General features: G+C 47.1%; 1 protein-coding gene across 4 annotated transcripts in view; it reads right to left on the bottom strand.

The window, feature by feature from the left end:
• Positions 1–2,181: 2,181 nt before the first annotated feature.
• The window catches only part of BIN2 (bridging integrator 2), a 34,531-nt gene continuing 18,362 nt past the window's right edge, over positions 2,182–18,350 (bottom strand). For 2 of the 4 annotated variants that reach the window (XM_060657573.3, XM_060657575.3), the window contains exons 3-13: positions 18,258–18,312; positions 17,864–17,958; positions 17,052–17,147; positions 15,489–15,596; positions 15,097–15,182; positions 13,403–13,478; positions 11,863–11,945; positions 7,461–8,181; positions 5,190–5,270; positions 3,499–3,570; positions 2,182–2,688 (exon numbers count right to left, since the gene is read on the bottom strand). In XM_060657573.3, the coding sequence (XP_060513556.3) occupies positions 2,665–2,688; positions 3,499–3,570; positions 5,190–5,270; positions 7,461–8,181; positions 11,863–11,945; positions 13,403–13,478; positions 15,097–15,182; positions 15,489–15,596; positions 17,052–17,147; positions 17,864–17,958; positions 18,258–18,312 (1,497 nt within the window). In that variant the 3' untranslated portion in view covers positions 2,182–2,664. The remainder of the gene's footprint in view (positions 2,689–3,498; positions 3,571–5,189; positions 5,271–7,460; positions 8,182–11,862; positions 11,946–13,402; positions 13,479–15,096; positions 15,183–15,488; positions 15,597–17,051; positions 17,148–17,863; positions 17,959–18,257; positions 18,313–18,350) is intronic. The other 2 variants (XM_060657574.3, XM_081796159.1) reach the window with 2 other exon arrangements.

The raw sequence follows: 18,350 nt of genomic DNA on the forward strand, positions 1-18,350 counted from the left end.
GGTTCCTCGTCGGGACTATCTTCCCTAAATAAGCAAAATTCTTCGTTAATGCCCAGCATACTGGCCCTTTCCCCTGTCTTCCTGGGACCATATGCAGATGAAGTGTCCATCTCACAATCTAGTAAATATCTGCACGTCAGTAGTGCCTCTGTGGTACCAGTTACTTTGGGTGCTTCCCCCCGCCTCCCCCCCCTTAAGACTATAAGTCCCTAGAAGTCCTCTCTGGCACACCCCTTTCCTAGGCAGGAAAGCCTTGCGGAGAAAAGACATGAATTGGATTTTGCCAGATGAATGTGGGAGGGGCAATTCCAAGCAGGTCATGGAAGGCCTTGGACAGCTAAGGGCCTGTATTCCCAGCGTCACCCCTGCCAGTAGCCCTGGAGTATCGCTCCCGGTTGTGATTCTGAGTGCCGCAGGGATGGGATGCCTTATAGGAGAGGTGTTAACATACAGGCAGTAGGGCTTGTACAGGGCAGCATGCAACCTCTTGTCTGTTTTGGCAGGAGCGACCTTTTGAAGGCTTTCAAATAAGATCAGCAGGATTAGCTCTTAGAAAACTCCTAAATACAAACACTGATTTCCAGTTCCCCAACAGACGTATTTGCTGGAAGGTCCTGCAAGTTCTCGAGCTCCTTGTAGCCCGTGGTTGTAGGCAGAAAGCGTACACTTTGATCAGTTCTGACGCGTGTGGGTACTCATTAAACGATCACAATACCATGGATGTTTCCATCGCTCTAAAAGTGTCCTTGTGCTTCTTTGTCATCCATCTTCATTACCACCGCCCCGTCGTCCCACCACCCCCACTGGTCTCCCTGTCATCGTAGACGCTAACCTGCCTCTCCATCAACTGGGCCAGATTCTTTCTCCAGGCACTCTGAGTCTGGAAAGGACACAGTGGCGGAAGGTGGTGGAGGCTGAGTCCTCCCTAAAGGACAGTCCACACATTCCTGCCACAGACACCCATGGGCTGGCTCTTGTCCTTTCCTGTTCTTTCGGTTCTGTGAGCTGCCTGATATCCCTCCAATGTTGTGTTTTTGTTTTTGTTTTGTTTTTTTTTTTTGATGTGGAGCTTGAACTCACAAACCATGCGATCATGACCTGAGCCGAAGTCGGATGCTTAGCTGACTGAGCCACCCAGGTGCCGCCCCCTCCAACATGTTCTTTATTGCTCAATTGTGGCCGTTTGTTGTTTGCAACCAGAGAACCCGCAGGCGGCAACGGCCTTCCTCCAGGGTCACCATTTCAGAGAATGGCACCCCCAAATCCTTGTCTCTCAAGCCTAACCCAGAGTAATTCCTGAAAAACTTCAGTCATGTGTCCTCCTCTAACCCATTGCTAAATCCTGCCCATTCTGCTCCCTGATCAATATTCTGTCTCTATAAAGTTTTAGCTTCTTCCTCATCATTATTTGTCTAGTACCTAGTACAGTACTTGGTGCAGAGTAGGTACTCAGTAAATGCTTGCTGAATGACTGAATTGTGCCGTTGTCCATAACCCCAGACACAAAAGCAAAGATGTAGGAGTGTGTGTTTTTAGGCTGGCAGGAAGTCGAAGTGAGTTTTTAATGTTTTCACAGAAGTAAACGATAGGACGTGAATCCTGGATTTTGGATTCTAAATTCAATGCCGTTTCCATTATATTATCATATTTTGTCGGGAGTTCCATTTCTTCTTCCATCCTGCTGAGATGCTTTTTTTTTTTTTTAAGTTTATTTATTTATTTTTGAGAGAGAAAAAGAGCATGCAAGCCAGTGGGGGAGAGGCAGAGACGGGGACAGAGAGAATCCTAAGCAGGCCCCACTGAGCCCAACGTGGGGCTCAAATTCATGAACTATGAGATCACGACCTGAGCCGAAGTCGGACGCTCGACCAACCGAGCCACCCAGGCGCCCTTCAGATGCTTATTTACGCCAAGGACCACATTGTAAACACTAGACACAGCTCTAAAATGCAACCTCTTTCCAAGGGCATTTGCTTATTAACTGAAAGTGAGGGAGGGCATGCAGTAAAGCGTCTGGATTGAGGAAAGGAACCTGTGGCCCCCCTGCAGCATTCTGACCGAGCTGGGGGTCAAGGATGGGACTGACGCTTTCTGAACAAGGGGTACATGCAATACGACCTAAGCGGAGAACAGTGAGCTGGGCTGGAACAACTTTGTGTTAAAATAAGGATCCACACACGGTTCGAATAATACTTTTATTTATTGTCTGCAAATCTGTTCTTCTGGCTCAAGGTCTTGCCAATGAGTGGTGAGTCAAAGATTTGTCCGCTGTTCTCTGAGTATGTGTGGTTATGGGTCTCTGTGCGGACGTGTCTGTGTCTATAGATGCTTTTGCTAATTTATGGTCATTTTCCGCCTACTTTAATTAACATATAAAGTCTTCTTATTCTGACAATGCTAAAGCCTGAGTTAAATACTCCCCGAGTCTAATGGTTTCTTCTCCCAAGCCTGCCTCCCTCCCTCCCCTAAGTCTGCTCCTCAGCCCCCATTAATGCTAGATCTTTAGAGACCATCAGCATTCACACGGGTGAAGAACCTAAAAATGAATGCTAGATCTTAAGTCCCTCTGACCTGTACCCTTGAGTTGAGGAGCTTCTTGGGGAGGTGTGTGCTGCGGGGGGGGTGGGGGGGTGGGGGGTGGGGCTCGGCAGTCCCTCTTCAGAGTTAGTCATTTTGCACTGTAGTTACCTGGAGAACAAACAAAGGTGATTGGGTTAGATGCCGACCTGCCCTCTCACCAACCACTCCCGGGGAGGAGTTGGGGGTGGAGGAGCTCAGTTTGCTTCTAGCAAATTGTATTTCTTGTAAGGTACTGAGCTGTACCCAGGGAGGCGATGTAAAACTGGTTGCTGGGATTACTGTAAAGACTGGGTGCAGATACTGTTCGTCGCATCATTTGCCATCTCTTTACGAGGACTCACCGAGGAAACTTCTTTTCATCTTAGTAACAAGAGCTGTTGCTCTCTTGAGGAGTGGGCAGCACGAACTAAATGAGCTGATCATGTTTTCCTCTTTTCCTTGGATGTTAGAAAGTGTTGCAACCACTTTTGTGGTCCACCCTCGGTACTTTTATTTTATAGAATGCTTTTTTGTCTTTCCCTAGTTCATGGCTCCATTTTATGTCATGGTTACTAATATACTTCTGAGTATACTGTGCGTGTGTACGTATTTACCTTTTTGTGTGCCTTTTATATATATCTCAACTCCTTTTTGAAATAAGTTCCCATACAACTAAACACATATTTAGGAGATAAGGCTACGGCGAGAGGTCCAGAGGTTCAAGGTCAAGGGCTAGGAAATGGGCACAGAAACCACAAAGGCCCAGGTTATTCTTGGTTCCTCTGGCTCCCACCTGCCTGACTTTGCCCGGAGGATACTGTTCACTGCTGGCTTCCCCCTGTAGCCCACGGTGAGGTTTCCAGACTGTAACCAAACCTCTGTCCACCCCTAGTGCCCAATCTTCCCACTCATCCCATTCTGTGGATCTGGCCTTCTTACCTCTTCTTGAGGCTCGGGTGCCACGATGTCGCTCTCTTCTGGAACTGCGGAGACGTGAAGCTGATCTTGGCTCTACAAAAAGAAGAGTTCTGCTGGTAAGAGGTGGATCCAACTCCCCAGCCTCTCCCCAGCTTAGAAGGGTCTTCTGTGCCCTACACTTTACAAGGGGCAAAGACAACACAAAGGGCAAATGTACAGTGTTGTTTCACTATGGCCTGAGAGCATTGGGGAAGGCTTTACTGTCATGCTCTGTTACAGATCAAGAGACCCAGATTCAAAGGTGAAATGACAGGAAACCGGGTCTTGGGACTCCCGTTGTCTCCCTGATCAGACACTGTGTGATCCATGTGACATGCATCTGTATATAAATCTATGTGGGAGTCTAGGAGGGTATAAATGTAGGTCTTAAAAACACTACCCACCACTTTTAGACTAACCCTCCTTGAGAACGCACTGCGGCTCTCACGCTGAGATGATCATCGGCTGTGCCGGTTTGGAAAGGCCAAGTGGTATGATGGTTTCTTTGGGGAAGAGTTCTGGGTTCTGAGATGGGAACCTGAGGCACGGAAAGCCCTGTCCAGGAACTGCTAAGCCAGGGGGAGACCCTGGCATTCTAAGGTTTGGAGTGAATGTATTTTTTTAATTGAAATTTAACCTACACACTATAAAATTCACCCGCTCGAAAAGCAGGACCAACTTCTAACAGTCTGGGACAGCCACTTGGAAGTCTGTGGTTTCTCCTTTCAGGGATCTTTCTTCTTCTTCTTCCCTCCTCCAGTTCCAGGCTGTGAATTACCCCAAAGGTAATACTGCCTCCCAGAAAAGTACTATTCTTTCAGAGAACCTTCATTCTCTCTCAGGTGATTAAGCAAAAATATGCCTCCTTAGGGGCGCCTGGGTGGCGCAGTCGGTTAAGCCTCCGACTTCAGCCAGGTCACGATCTCGCGGTCCGTGAGTTCGAGCCCCGCGTCAGGCTCTGGGCCGATGGCTCGGAGCCTGGAGCCTGTTTCCGATTCTGTGTCTCCCTCTCTCTCTGCCCCTCCCCCGTTCATGCTCTGTCTCTCTCTGTCCCAAAAATAAATAAAAAACGTTGAAAAAAAAAAAAATTAAAAAAAAAAAATATATGCCTCCTTAGCTGAGGACTGAGCAATCCCCCAGGAGAGGCTGGGAGTAAGGAAATACTATAAATCTCAAACATAAGGAGGGGAGGAGCGGGGAGCAGGTTGCGTCCTATATCTCTTTCCCAAGGAGGACAGTGTTACTAGCGCATTCCTCAAAAATAGACAGCATCTCGGCCCCTATAATCGCCCCTCCAATAAGATTACTCCAAAGAGGCAAACCTGTTTTATCCTCCAGAGCCAAAGAGGCCATTCTATTGCTGACCCCATACCAAAATCATGTAATATGTTACAGTCACACTTAAATTGATCTTGGACCTTCCATGCCATTGAATTGCTCTTTGTGGTGCAGACAAGTGAAAAGTGGCTACACTTTACCCGTTCAAAATCCCACGGTTAGCCTGCACTTATTCACTGTCCACAAGTCCTGCCTCTTTCTCCCAGTCAGCATAGCTTCCTCACACGAGAAGCCAACAAGGGGCAAGTTCTAGATCTTGCCCCGTTAGGACCTTCAGTGCCTCACGTGGATCAAGACCGAGGGCATAAGGGCGTTGACGACTTAGATGTTAGTACCTCAGGGGAGTCGGTGAAGCCCAGCTTCTTGTTCTCTTCCTTGTCTTCTATCTTCTTTGCCTTGTCAGACTCTGAAAAAACCTGTGGATCAAAGCGGACAATGTATGAGGAAGTCCCACACCTTCACACCCTGGATGCCACCCTGGATGCTTTGTCTGTTAGCTGGTGCCCACAGTACTGGCATGGTGCCTAGGTCCAGATACCAGGAGGCTCTCAAGGTAGCCCGGTCAGCCCTCAGTGAGGCACAGGCAGTCACGGGGTGGTGTGAACCGAGGGGCACCAGGAATCTCAGACTCCCAGATATCCACGTGGTTCATGCCCCGGCCTCCTTCATTGCCCAAATGTTTCCTTTGACCACACCGTTTAAAACTGCAATTTAGCCAGAGCGCCTGGGTGGCTCAGTCAGTTGAGCGCCTGACTTCGGCTCAGGGCATGATCTCACGGCTCCTGGGTTTGAGCCCCGTGTCGGGTTCTGTTGCTGACAGCCCGGAGCCTGGAGCCTGCTTTGGATTCTGTGTCTCCCTCTCTCTGCTCCTCCCCCACTCATGCTCTGTCTCTCAAAAATAAGTAAACATTAAAAAAAATTTTTTAAAAAAAACCTCCAATTTAGCCTTCGCTCCCTGTGCCTTCCCCTACTTAATTTCTCTCTAGATCTCTTATCAACACTAAATTGTAATTTTACTTATCGTTTCTTGCCTATCTCCCTTATTCTCCCCACCCCCTAGCCACTAGAATGTGAGATGCAGGAAGGCAGAGAATTTTGTGTTTTGCTCACTGTAATATCCCACCTCCTAGAAGAGTGCCTGGCACATAGCAGGGACTCAGTAAATAATTATGGAATGAATGAATGAATGAATCTCGGTGCCATCTAGTGAGGTGTCTCACCATAATCTTCTCTATAATGCACCTGACGGGTGATCATATATTCTTAGCTTTCAACAGCAAGGGACGGGGGCTATTTCTCAAGGTGGCCTATCCTATTTTGGTTTTTGGAAGTCCCTGTGCTTCCTTCTCCCTATATTTGAAATGGGTTTTCCATATCATTTAAAAAAAATTTTTTTTTAACGTTTATTTATTTTTGAGACAGAGAGAGACAGAGCATGAACAGGGGAGGGGCAGAGATAGAGGGAGACACAGAATCTGAAACAGGCTCCAGGCTCCGAGCTGTCAGCACAGAGCCCGATGCGGGGCTCGAACTCACGGACCGTGAGATCATGACCTGAGCTGAAGTCGGACGCTTAACCGCCCAAGCCACCCAGGTGCCCCTCCATATCATTTTTTAGCAGAGCTAATCACTGAATGTTTACCTTATATTGATCCAAAATGTACTTGAAAAAAAAATTACACACAGTTCTGCCCTCAGAAATCTCATAGAACAAGTCAAATCTCTCTTTGATATGATGTAGCCTTTCCGTGTAATTTGAATAGAATACAACTTGATTTCCAGATCCTTTGCAGAACTGGTCGCTCTCCACAGGTCTCTGTCTCTATTTTAACACAATCCTTTTCTCATTCATATCCTCACCTTTCAAAAGACAATCCCTTTTGCCTGACTTTCCCCTGTGAGTTCCTTCTTCTACGCCTCTCTCATCACAGAAGATGCACCTTGGAAATTTGCAGATGCCATTTTTCTTACTGTAGTCACAAGTATGATGAACTGGAATGAGACCCTCCTCCCTGTCCCTACTAAAAAATGTAAAGCTCAGGGTGCCAGTTGTAGATTCTTTTTCTTTAAAAAAAAATTTTTTTTAATCTTTATTTATTTTTGAGAGAGAGAGACAGAGTGTGAGAAGGGGAGGAACAGAGAGAGAAGGAGACACAGAATCGGAAGCAGGCTCCAGGCTCTGAGCTGTCAGCACAGAGCCTGACACGGGGCTCGAACCCACAAACTTTGAGATCATGACCTGAGCTGAAGACGGACCCTTAACCGACTGAGCCACCCAGGAGCCCCGTTGTAGATTCTTTACCTTGGGAACTCCCAGAACTTGGGAGCAAAAGAAAGAAATGAATAAGAATCTGTTCATAACAATAATAATAATATGAGAGATAAGCCCTTTGCAGAAGTCAACCACCCTGAGAGTACAGGTCACTAGATTAGTTGCTATGAATCTGTGAAACGATGCCCAGGACCAAAAAGGTGTCCGAGAATATCCTCGAAACTGTAACCCTAATGACAGAAGATCTTATCACCTGGGGCAAGCTGACTGTAGTAAAGATAATCTACATGGAGGATGTAAAAGGGAATAAAGACTCAACCAGACCCAATCTCACCTCAGAGGACATCAAGGTAGGGGAAGTACAAAGTTCTTCTGGGTTCAGATTGCTGATGTTCTCCTTTTCTCTGGCCTCAGGAGTTCTTACTGGCTTCTCTGGTGGCTGGGGGTCAGGAGAAGCCTCCAAGAGGGCCCTAGGACTGGTGGGCGAGCCCTGTTCAGAGGCTGGAAGGCTGGAGGGGAGGTTCCCCAAGGAGTGCCTGGGGCTGGGAGTGGCTCTGGGCGGAGGTGGCCTATTAGGAGGTGCGGAGGTCCTCTGGACAGGGGCTCTCTTCTTCGGTTGTTCGGACCCTTCACTTGAGGTGCGGGTTCGGAGGACCACTTCTGGGGGAGATGAGGGCTGTTCTGAAGGGAGAAGGGGTCCGCCTGGTGATGGAGATGGGGAGCCAGGGAGCGCTTCCTCTTGGGACTTGCCGTCCTCAATGGTGGGAGAGGGCTGGGCCTGGGTGGGGCCGTTGCAAGCTGGCAGAGGCTCTTCCTCCTCGGAGGAGCTAGCTTCAGACTCTTCCACTTCTTCTTCCTGGTCTTTTAAGGGCTCTTTAATCTCAGCATCATCTTCTCGTGGGGCCAGATCAGATGCCAGCTCTTCTTCACTTGCTGAGATGGAGTCCCCTTCATTCTTCAAAGAAAGCGCGGAGGGACTGGTAGGTGAGGTGAGAGGGCTGGAGACTGCGGATGTTCGAACTGGGGAAGAGATGACTAAAGAGCGTCTGCTGCTGCTAAAAAAGTAAGAGCGTTCAGATTCAGAAGAGCTGAGACCTGGAAGCAACCTAAATACCCCCACGTAAATAATGATGCATGCACATCATAAGAAAATAGAACAAAGCCATCGAAGATATGGGAAAGCTTGGGGACGCCAGGGTGGCTCAGTCGGTTGAGCGTCCGACTTCGGCTCAGGTCATGATCTCACGGTTTGTGAGTTCGAGCCCCGCGTCGGGCTCTGTGCTGAGAGCTCAGAGCCTGGAGCCTGCTTCGGATTCTGTGTCTCCCTCTCTCTCTGCTCCTCCCCCTGCTCATGCTCTGTCTGTCTGTCTCTCTCTCCTTCAAAAACATTAAAAAAATTTAAGACATGAGAAAGCTTGTATACTTTGCGATAATGCTTCTGTTATATAGTGCAAAAGAGGCTATAACATGTTATATATATCTCACGATCTCAATTACGTAAAAAAATATATAAAGAAAGCAAGACTGGAAAGAAACATAGCAAAATGCTGACAGGATGTTTTCTCTGGGGAAAAGATTCACAGGTGATACACAGTCGATTCTTGTGGACTCTCTATTTGCAAATTCACCTGGTCCCCAAAATTGATTTGTAACTCCAAAATGAACACTCATGATGCTTTCTTTTGCAGCCAGCCACGGACACGACGCGAGCTTTGAAAAGTGGGTGCCTGAAGGGCACTTTCCCAGCCAAGGTCTAACCAGGCAACCCTCTGCCTGGTTTCAGCTCTTACAACCGCAAACATGTCCTTTTTGCCATGTCTCTCACAGTGTGCTTTTCGTTGGTGATTTTGCTGTTAGAATGGCCTCCCAAGTATAGCAGTAAAGTGCTTAGAGCGAGACGACTGTGATGTGCCTCACAGAGGAAAAAATGCCTGTCAGATAAGCTTCCCTCAGGGAGGAGTTTTGGTGTTGTGGGCTAGGAGTCAACAACAAGGTGTCTTTCAACAGAAACACACACAAGAAGACAAGGTTACGTACTGATTGGCTGATGAAAATGCTAGGAGTGGGGTCTTATGGGAACCTAACTCCGTGTCTCCCTTAGGAGTAATGGTTGAGTATTCACTAATCCAGTGGTCACGGTGACTTTATGGAACACAATGACCATGAATAATGAAAACTGACTCTACGTATTCAGTAGGCCGGACACGGTGCCGAGTGCTTGTATGGCCAACGTCAGCTTGAGTCCTTCTCACCTCAGGGGCCTCCTATGTACTGTCTACAAACTGATTAAGCAACCCACAGATATTTACTCGACAGATACCAATTATGTTGGCACAAGGATGGGAGATGGGAATAGGCAGAGAAAGAGAAAAACTTCGTTCTGGCCTTGTGGGAGTTTCTGATGTGAGATAATAAGCTGAGCGACAGAGGTTATTTCTAACACTGACATTCTAGGGTCAGTAGCTTTAGAGGCCCAGGACATAGCCAGAAAAAAACCACATTTCCCTACAAGGTTCTGGGACATCTTGGTGTCCGTGATAGTAAGTTTCAGACAAATGGACCACTACAGAGAATTCTGTCTCTAAATGCTGAGAAATGGAGAAACAGAATTTTTGGAGCAAAAAGGGAATTCGTCTAGGAAATCTACATTGACCCTTTAGTGATGATTTGTAATCACTAAACAAATTGCTGTAACAGACTGCTAAATGGATAATACAAGTAACAAATGTGAGCCTGATGCTTCCTTTAAGTCCCAAGATCAGTTTCACCACCTCCTTTAAAAGTCTACCCTGACCATCCCTGCAATGGCAGATACCTACTTCTCTGGAATTCCTACTGGTCTCATTGAGTACTTATATGTGCAAGCTTATATTGTTCCTTGTCTCCATGGGTACATTTTCTGTCCTTTCAACTTTTGGTAAATCACTTCGGGGAAAGGACAAGTCTCCTATGTCTTTGGGTCTCTAACTCTCAGCATAAAACCTTGTACGTAGAAGGAATCAAAGGCTTCAGAATGAGAAAGTGATCATATTCTGAGGGACCACTGAACTGCTTATGTTTACCAGCATAAAGAATGTATGAAGGCAATAGACAACACACACACACACACACACACACACACACACACGAGAAGAAAGTCATAGAATTGAGAAGATATTTGCAATGCATAGCATTAAAGTGTTAATATCCAGAACAAACACAAAAAATACCTCCTATAAATCAATTTGAAAAGGGGCGCCTGGGTGGCTCAGTTGGTTAAGCATCCGGCTTTCGCTCAGGTCATGATCTCACAGTTTGTGAGTCTGAGTCCCACATTGGGCTTACTGCTATCAGGGCAGAGGCGGCTTCAGGTCCTGTGTCCTGGTCTCTCCGCCCCCTCCCCAGCTCACGCACTCACTCTCTTTCTCAAAAATAAATACACATTAAAAAAATTTTAAGAAAAAGGTAAACAATCCAAGTGAAAAATGTGAAAACAAGGTTAAACTGGAAAGTCACAGAAAGGAACCTTAAACGGCCAGTAACACGAAAAGATGCTCAGGGTAACCAGCGATTGTGGAGTGTGAATTAAATTGCAAAAATTCCACTTCATACCCATTAGTTTAGAAAACTAAATAGGTCTGACAGTGTCATATGTAGCAAGAACATGGAGCACTGGGGGGCTTTTACTACTCCTGGTGAGTTGTAAATTCCAGCAGTCACTTGGGAGCCATTTGACAATGACAATCCCTAGCAAGGCTGAAGAAGCCCATGCGCAGACTATGACTCAGCAATTCCCCTCAAAATGTACACCCTAAAGAAACTCTTGGTGATACACACAAAGAGAAATGCAAGATGTGTCCGCTGTAACATTATTTGTGATAGCAAGAAACTGGAAAACAACCCAGATGTCTATCAGCAGGAGGACAGAAAAATAAATTGTGGACAGCCACACAACAGCATCCATCACAGTCAGGGGAAAGGAAAGACAAGAGCTGGTAACACGTAGCAACAGGATAAACGAATGTCACAAACGGTATGAAGAGAACAGAAAGAAGTTGCAAAAGAACACGTCAAGTATGATTCCAGTTTACAAAGTTTGAAAACATGCAAAACGGTTTGCGTGCGTGTATGTGTATAAGAAAAGTAAAAAGACATACATGGGAAAAAGAAATACGAAATTTAAGACAGTGGTCACCTTTGGAGAGGGGGCAGGAAGAGAAAGTGAGTGGGGAAGGGACACCGTGTGCTTCAATGATACATATAATAGCTGATTTCTTAAATCTGGTGGTAACTGTATGACTATTTATTGTATTATTCTTTTTTTATTGTATTTTTTTATACCTTTAGTGATAGCTGAAATATTTCATACAAAAAAAAAAGAATTTATAGGAGGCATAATACAAACAACAAAGTGGGGCGCCTGGGTGGCTCAGTTGGTAAGGGTCTGACTTTAGCTCAGGTCATGATCTCGTGGTTTGTGAGTTTGGGATTCTCTCTCCCTCTCTCTCTGCCCTTCCCTCCCCTCTTCCCCCCGCTCTTTTTCTTGCCTGTGTGTGCACGCATGCTCTCTTTCTCAAAATAAAACCAAAAAACAAAAAAACCAAAAAACCAAACCCAAACTCTTTACAAAAAAACAAGTAACAACCAACATCATGCACATGACCGTGAAGGGAAGGCCAGGATCGGGGATGGAAATGGGAGTGCTGCGAGTGTTCACAGGACAAGGGAAGCAGCCAAGAGTCTCAGAAGTTGCTCACCTTGATACTCCCTTCACCACAAAGACCTTGTTGGAATGTTGCTTCTCCAGTTTGCTCATCACCTCGTAGAGACTGTGGTTCAGCTAGAGCCAGCAAGAGAGACGGGTTGCTAGCCAGAGGGAACCTGAGACTGGCATATCCCTTCTCTTCTCCCTTTCAGACAGTTCCCTAGATAAAACCTCCCCACCCTTAACTATAAAACTCCTCCTCATCTCTTTTGCACTAGTGTCTAGGGTCCTGTCCTGCCACCCCTTCTTCCTTGACTTGTCTGTGTCCTAAGTTCTGTCTCTTCCATCAGACTGGCAGCTCCCTCCCTCAAGGCTGGGTCCTTGATGTCTGACGTTTGATTTGAGGTTCTAGCTTCTCTCAGGTAATCCAGGCAATAAAAACCCATTGTAATATTAACGAGGCAAACCATAATTTAGCTCAAGAAACTGCAGACAGGAACATGTGGATGTGTGCACGAATTCAGTTAATGTTGTAATAGCAAAGAGTCTTGGAATCCCAGGACTAGAAAAGACCCCATGGGGTCATGTTGTGTGGCTGCCTGTCACTGCATAGGACTGGCCTTCTCCATTCACGCCCAACTACCTGAGAAACCGACCTGTGTTTAAACACCGCCCTCCTTGCGGTGCCTGGGTGGCTCAGTCGGTTGAGCGTCCGACTTCGGCTCAGGTCATGATCTCACGGTCTGTGGGTTCGAGCCCCACGTCAGGCTCTGTGCTGATGGCTTAGAGCCTGGAGCCTGCTTCCGATCCTGTGTCTCCCTCTCTCTCTGCCCCTCCCCCGCTCTCACTTTGTCTCACTCTGTCTCTCAAAAATAAATAAATGTAAAAAAAATAAAAAATTTAAAAAAAAACCAAAACACCGCCCTCCTTGCTCCCTAGCAACAGAAGATAAAGATTTCCACAGCCTGGGACTCCTGGCTGGCTCAGTCGGTACAGTATGTGACTCTTGGTCTTGCAGTCGTGAGTTTGAGTTCTGCATGTGGCACAGTGTTTACTTAAAATAAAAAATAAAGGGGCGCCTGGGTGGCTCAGTCCGTTAAGGGGTTCGTGAGTTCGAGCCCCACATTGGGCTCTCTGCTGACAGCCCAGAGCCTGGAGCCTGCTTCCGATTCTATGTCTCCCCCTCTCTCTGCCCTTCCCCTGCTTGTGTGCGCGTGCTCTCTCTCTCTCTCTCTCAAAAATAAATAAACGTTAAAAAAAATAATAAAATAAATGAAAATAAAAGATTTCACAGCTTGGTTCCCCATGTCAGCTATTCCTTCCAAAGGCCTACCTCCTTTATTCATCTGAAGCTCAAGTTTGGCTGCCATTATTCAGTTGTTAATGGAGACGGGGAGGGCCCTCTGAGGCAGGTACAGGTGCTTTAACCCAGTTCAACAATGTCAGTCAAGTGCTATTATCTCCTCATGAGAAAAAGGTAAAAACCCGTGCTGCCAATATCAATATTTAATGAGCTTATGTAAGTTAGGGCTACTTTCACATTTCCTAGGAAGACCCACCTAGCTGTCCACATTCGCCAAGATGTTTCTCACCTTGCTCATCTCCCTGTAGAAGACATCCCTCAGGTTGGAGATGTTCTGGAAGATGGTCACGTAACAGCCAATACGACTATCAGGGGCCAAAAAACAGAAACAAGACCACATGCAGGTGAGCGATGGTAAAGGAAATCTTTGAGATACAAGGGAGGAGCTTAAGCCAACACCAGAGGACACGAAGAGTCCTCAGAGAAAAGCACCCTGCACCCTAGACTCAGGATGTGATCTGGATTTGTCAGGGTGAGGCCAGTAGCACACTGGGCTCTCAGAAGAGTGGGAAGGTCAGGGGAGACACTTATCGGCCCAGCCTGATGCCAAAACATGAGACCTCTAGGTGCGTGAAGCTATCTTGATCCAGGCCCTTTAGGTACTAACGTAGATATGAAAGTACTCTAAAGACTTTTTATTTTTATTTTTATTTATTTATTTATTTATTTTTTTAACGTTTATTTATTTTTGAGACAGAGAGAGACAGAGCATGAACAGGGGAGGGTCAGAGAGAGGGAGACACAGAATCTGAAACAGGCTCCAGGCTCTGAGCTGTCAGCACAGAGCCCGACGCGGGGCTCGAACTCAAGGACCGCGAGATCATGACCTGAGCTGAAGTCGGCCGCCCAACCGACTGAGCCACCCAGGCGCCCCTCTAAAGACTTTTTAAAGTGCTGTAAAAATATAAGGCCATACCAATATAATTATTATCATAAATAATTATTCTTTCTCATTGTGCAATACCTGGGCTTCGATGAAGCCGAAGGCACATTGGCAGAATTCTACTGTGAATGAATGGGGGAAATTTACATTTAAAGAAACTGTATGAAATTGCAATGCTATTTAAATTAGGAGTCACATTAACTGGTGTCTTAGAATACATGTAGTGATTAAAAAGGCTCCACCCGGGGCGCCTGGGTGGCTCAGTCGGTTAAGCGGCCCACTTCGGCTCAGGTCATGATCTCGCGGTCCGTGAGTTCGAGCCCCACGTCGGGCTCTGTGCTGACAGCTCAGAGCCTGGAGCCTGCTTCACATTCTGTGTCTCCCTCTCTCTCTGCCCCTTCCCTGCTCATGCTCTGTCTCTCTCTGTCTCAAAAATAAAGAAACATTAAAAAAAAAAGGCTCCATCATACAGAGACTGATATTAAGTGGCAATATAAAATACTGACTACAGCTGCCATTACAGCATATCTCATACAATGAAAAGTCGGACACAAAGACAATTTCTACTCAGACGCCTCCTCCCAATGTGGGAGATTTACGTCTACAACATGTTTACCTCCTGTGAAGCAAAGACATCATTAATAGAAATAATCATCCCGTGGCTTAGCGTCTCCATCAGGCCGGATGTTCGTGAGCCAAGCCGGCTTAAGACAGTGCACACCGAGGCACGGAACCATATACTCCTGGCTCGCGTGATGACGACCATCTACTTGCCAAGATCGCTCCTGTCCAAGAAGCACCTTGCCTTTAAACTGGAAAAGCTGGCAGGGCAGGCGTGGTTAGCTCCATACCGCCGGTGAAGTAAGCAGGGTCTGGGGCGATAAGGCAGCTTACCTAATGTCACCCAGCAAGGTAGTGGCAGGGCTGAGGCTACACATCCCACTCTTGCACCAGAGCTCAGGTGACACATTTGGGTTGCCAGGTAACCCGGGCCTCCAGCGGCCCGGGGGTCCAGGCCTTTTCTGAAGGTCAATCATTACCTGTGATACAGAGCGGGCAACTCCTCCAGCAGTTCCTGGTTCAGGTCTTCAAACACACTCTGGGCTTTGTTGAACTCTTCCTCTGCCTAGGGGGTGAAACAGACAGGGCCGTTGCCCTCAGTCCCGGGTCTAAGGCTGGAGAGGCTGTGCCTCCTTGATCCTCTGCGGCTTTTCAGGGACTTCCTGGGAACCGAGCCTCTCTTTCCCCAGACCCGTGCCCTCCCAAGCCATGAGTGTTTGACTATGCTGAGAGCACTGGTGTCAGGGAACACAGGATTTCCTTCAGGACACGCTGGATGCTGGATTTATCGTTTCCTAAACCCAGCCTGGCCCAGCGGGAGGGCAGGAAGGTTTTATCAGGGTTGTTTTGTTTTTGTTTTTGTTTTTTTTACCTTGGCAGTCTTGGCCTCATCTTTCTTCTTGGCATTCTGCAACGCCTCCAGGTGGTGTCGGGCACTGTCATAGTCCACAAGTTTCCGACCCCGCTTGGCAATTCTTTCCTAGCCCAGAGGTAGGAGAGAGGCCTCGAGAGTCACTTTTCGGTGGCCAGGATGCAGGTGACAGAGTGTCCAACACAGAGGCATGATGACTGGGTCCTATTATCGCACTGCACTTTCTAACAGTTTTGTGCCCAAGGGATCTCCCTCGCTCTTTGGAAAGAATGGGAATTCTCGGGGGGGGGGGGGCAGAGTAAAGGGAAACCCTACAGAGCATGTGGAAGCCTGCACTAAACATCACTACTTCCTATAAACCCACTAAAATCTGGTTCAGCCTCCAGGTGACATGGCCTTGAGAATCTAACTAAATTCAAAGTCAGGGGTGCTGGGTCTTACTCCCAGTGCTGCCACTTATTAGCCCCGTGATGGAGGGCAAGGCACGTCTCGTCTCTTTTGGAACATCAGCAGCCTCATCTGCCCCTACGGTGTTATTTGAAAGCTCAAACGCGGACTATAAAGTGCTTTGAAAATCCTGAAGCATAATAAAAATGGTAACTTGTTACGTGCACTGAGAGACCGTCTACTCAGTCTCATCCAAACTACTTATTCAATCATGGATTTTATTTAAAAAAAAATTTTTTTTTTAACGTTTTTATTTCTCTTTGAGACAGAGAGAGACAGAGCATGAACAGGGGAGGGTCAGAGAGAGGGAGACACAGAATCTGAAACAGGCTCCAGGCTCTGAGCGGTCGGCACAGAGCCCGACACGGAGCTCGAACTCACAGACCGCGAGATCGTGACCTGAGCCGAAGTTGGCCGCTTAACCGACTGAGCCACCCAGGCGCCCCTCAAACATGGATTTTCAAAGGACTAGTGATGATCTGGCCCAGCTTCCTACTGAACACGTGGAGCTGCAATATCCCAAATTAGTAGTTTACCAATTTCTGCTGGAACAGAGAATGGACAATTCCCAACTTCACAGCAGATTTCATTTTTTGAAAGCTTGATGACAGACTGAAGTCAGGACCCCTCTAATTTCTCCCTATTAATCTAAAAGCAGTGCAGCGCCTGAGAGAGTAGATGTTTAATAAATAGGAGTTGAATGAATAAATGAACTCTAACTCTGCTTTCTGGAACAGCTTAGAAGAGGTTGCATCCCTCTTTTACCTAGCAGACTTCCAAGTATCGGATGTAGTTATCATGACTCCTCCAAGTTTCTTCTTGTCTACAATATACAGATGGGCTGGGTTTTTTTTCCACAAGTAAAAGGGATGCCCTGACCTAGATCTAATTCAAAAACAGCTCCAATCTTCTTCACCCAAATCTAATTCTAAACATGCCCTTCACACACCTCTAACCTTCCACCTTAACCTCCCATCTGACCCCAGACTTTTACTCCTCTTTCCTGAGCTTCATTCCCGACTGTGGGCTCAAACTCTATGTAGGACATTTACCCTGTATGTTCTCTAACTTCCAGGGGCCACCCGTGACCCATCCTTGACTCTGCAAACCGATTACCTTGATCTCGCTGAACTGGGCTACGTAGTTTTCCATGGTTCTCACTGCCTGGTCAGCTAATTTCTCTTCGTAGTCTTCCCAAAGGAGATCATTGTTCTGTGGGGGCAGAGGCAGAGGGCAGTGGTGAGGGCCCCACTTCTCAGCAACAACCGCCTACCAGGGGAAAGCCCAAATTCTGCCTGCCACAGACTTCCTTTTTTGGAGCGCTGTATTTATTTATTATTATTTTTTTTTAAGTTATTTTTTTTAACGTTTATTTATTTTTGAGACAAAGAGAGACAGAGCATGAACGGGGGAGGGTCACAGAGAGAGGGAGACACAGAATCTGAAACAGGTGGAGCGCTGTATTTAGAATATCACGTTGGGTTCCGGTGAAGAAGTCAGGTGAAGGAACAGCCCTTCCCCCAAGGGGCTGCCCTATAAGACACTGGACGTACACTCAGGGATTAAGAACAGGAAGAGATGGTCAGAGTTTTGGACTCTAGAGCTTGGAGGACAGGCAAATTTGGGAGCACAAAACTGCATGAAGTTAACTTTCAAAACCAACCACTTGGGTTTTATGGAACGGAAACTTCCGTAAGGTTTTAGGAGGGGGAGAAGGGCAACAACGGAGGAATCCGTAGACTAGGGAAAACTTGTTTTGACTTCCATAGTTACTGCTTTTTGCTACCGCCCGTGACCGAGGCTACATAAATGAACGATGCGGATTGGCTCCTTTGTTTATCCATTTGCTGGGATACAGAAGCAAAGATAAGGCTGAGATGAGGGCAGGAGTTAGTGCCAGAAGAGGTGTTTAGCCCAAACGCTCTTACCCCTACGATGGCCTTCAGCTCGTCGTGACCATCCCACTCGTTGCTGTAGATCTCCTGCAGGGTTTCTGACACTCTTTTTGAGCTTTCATGCATCACTGAGAGGAGAGAAGTCACGTCTACCATAAAGTTTCCCCCAAAGTAGGCTGGTATAATCATACGGGTGGACAGGCAAAATCAGTGGGTCTATTTCAGAAGGACGCAGACCAAGAAGGTTTGGGTTATCCGTGAGGAAAGCGGGACGGGGCTGGGACAGCACGAGTCGCTCTTGCTCTGCCCACAAGCCCCAGGACTCAGGGGCAGGCAAGTAAGTGATCAAATGCCTGAGAATGGTTGTTTTTCTTTCCGCGCTCAGACTTCTCAGGAGCTCGAATCCCCTGCGCTACGCAATACCCACCTTTGACGGCGCTAAGGAAGTTCTTCAGGTCCTTGTAGAGCTTCTGGCCTTCTGCCTGAAAGGGAGAAGTGCTTTCAGTGACTGAAGAGATAC

The sequence above is a fragment of the Panthera onca genome, chromosome B4, assembly GCF_046562875.1.
Source record: "Panthera onca isolate mPanOnc1 chromosome B4, mPanOnc1 haplotype 2, whole genome shotgun sequence".
Classification (NCBI taxonomy): Eukaryota; Metazoa; Chordata; class Mammalia; order Carnivora; family Felidae; genus Panthera; species Panthera onca.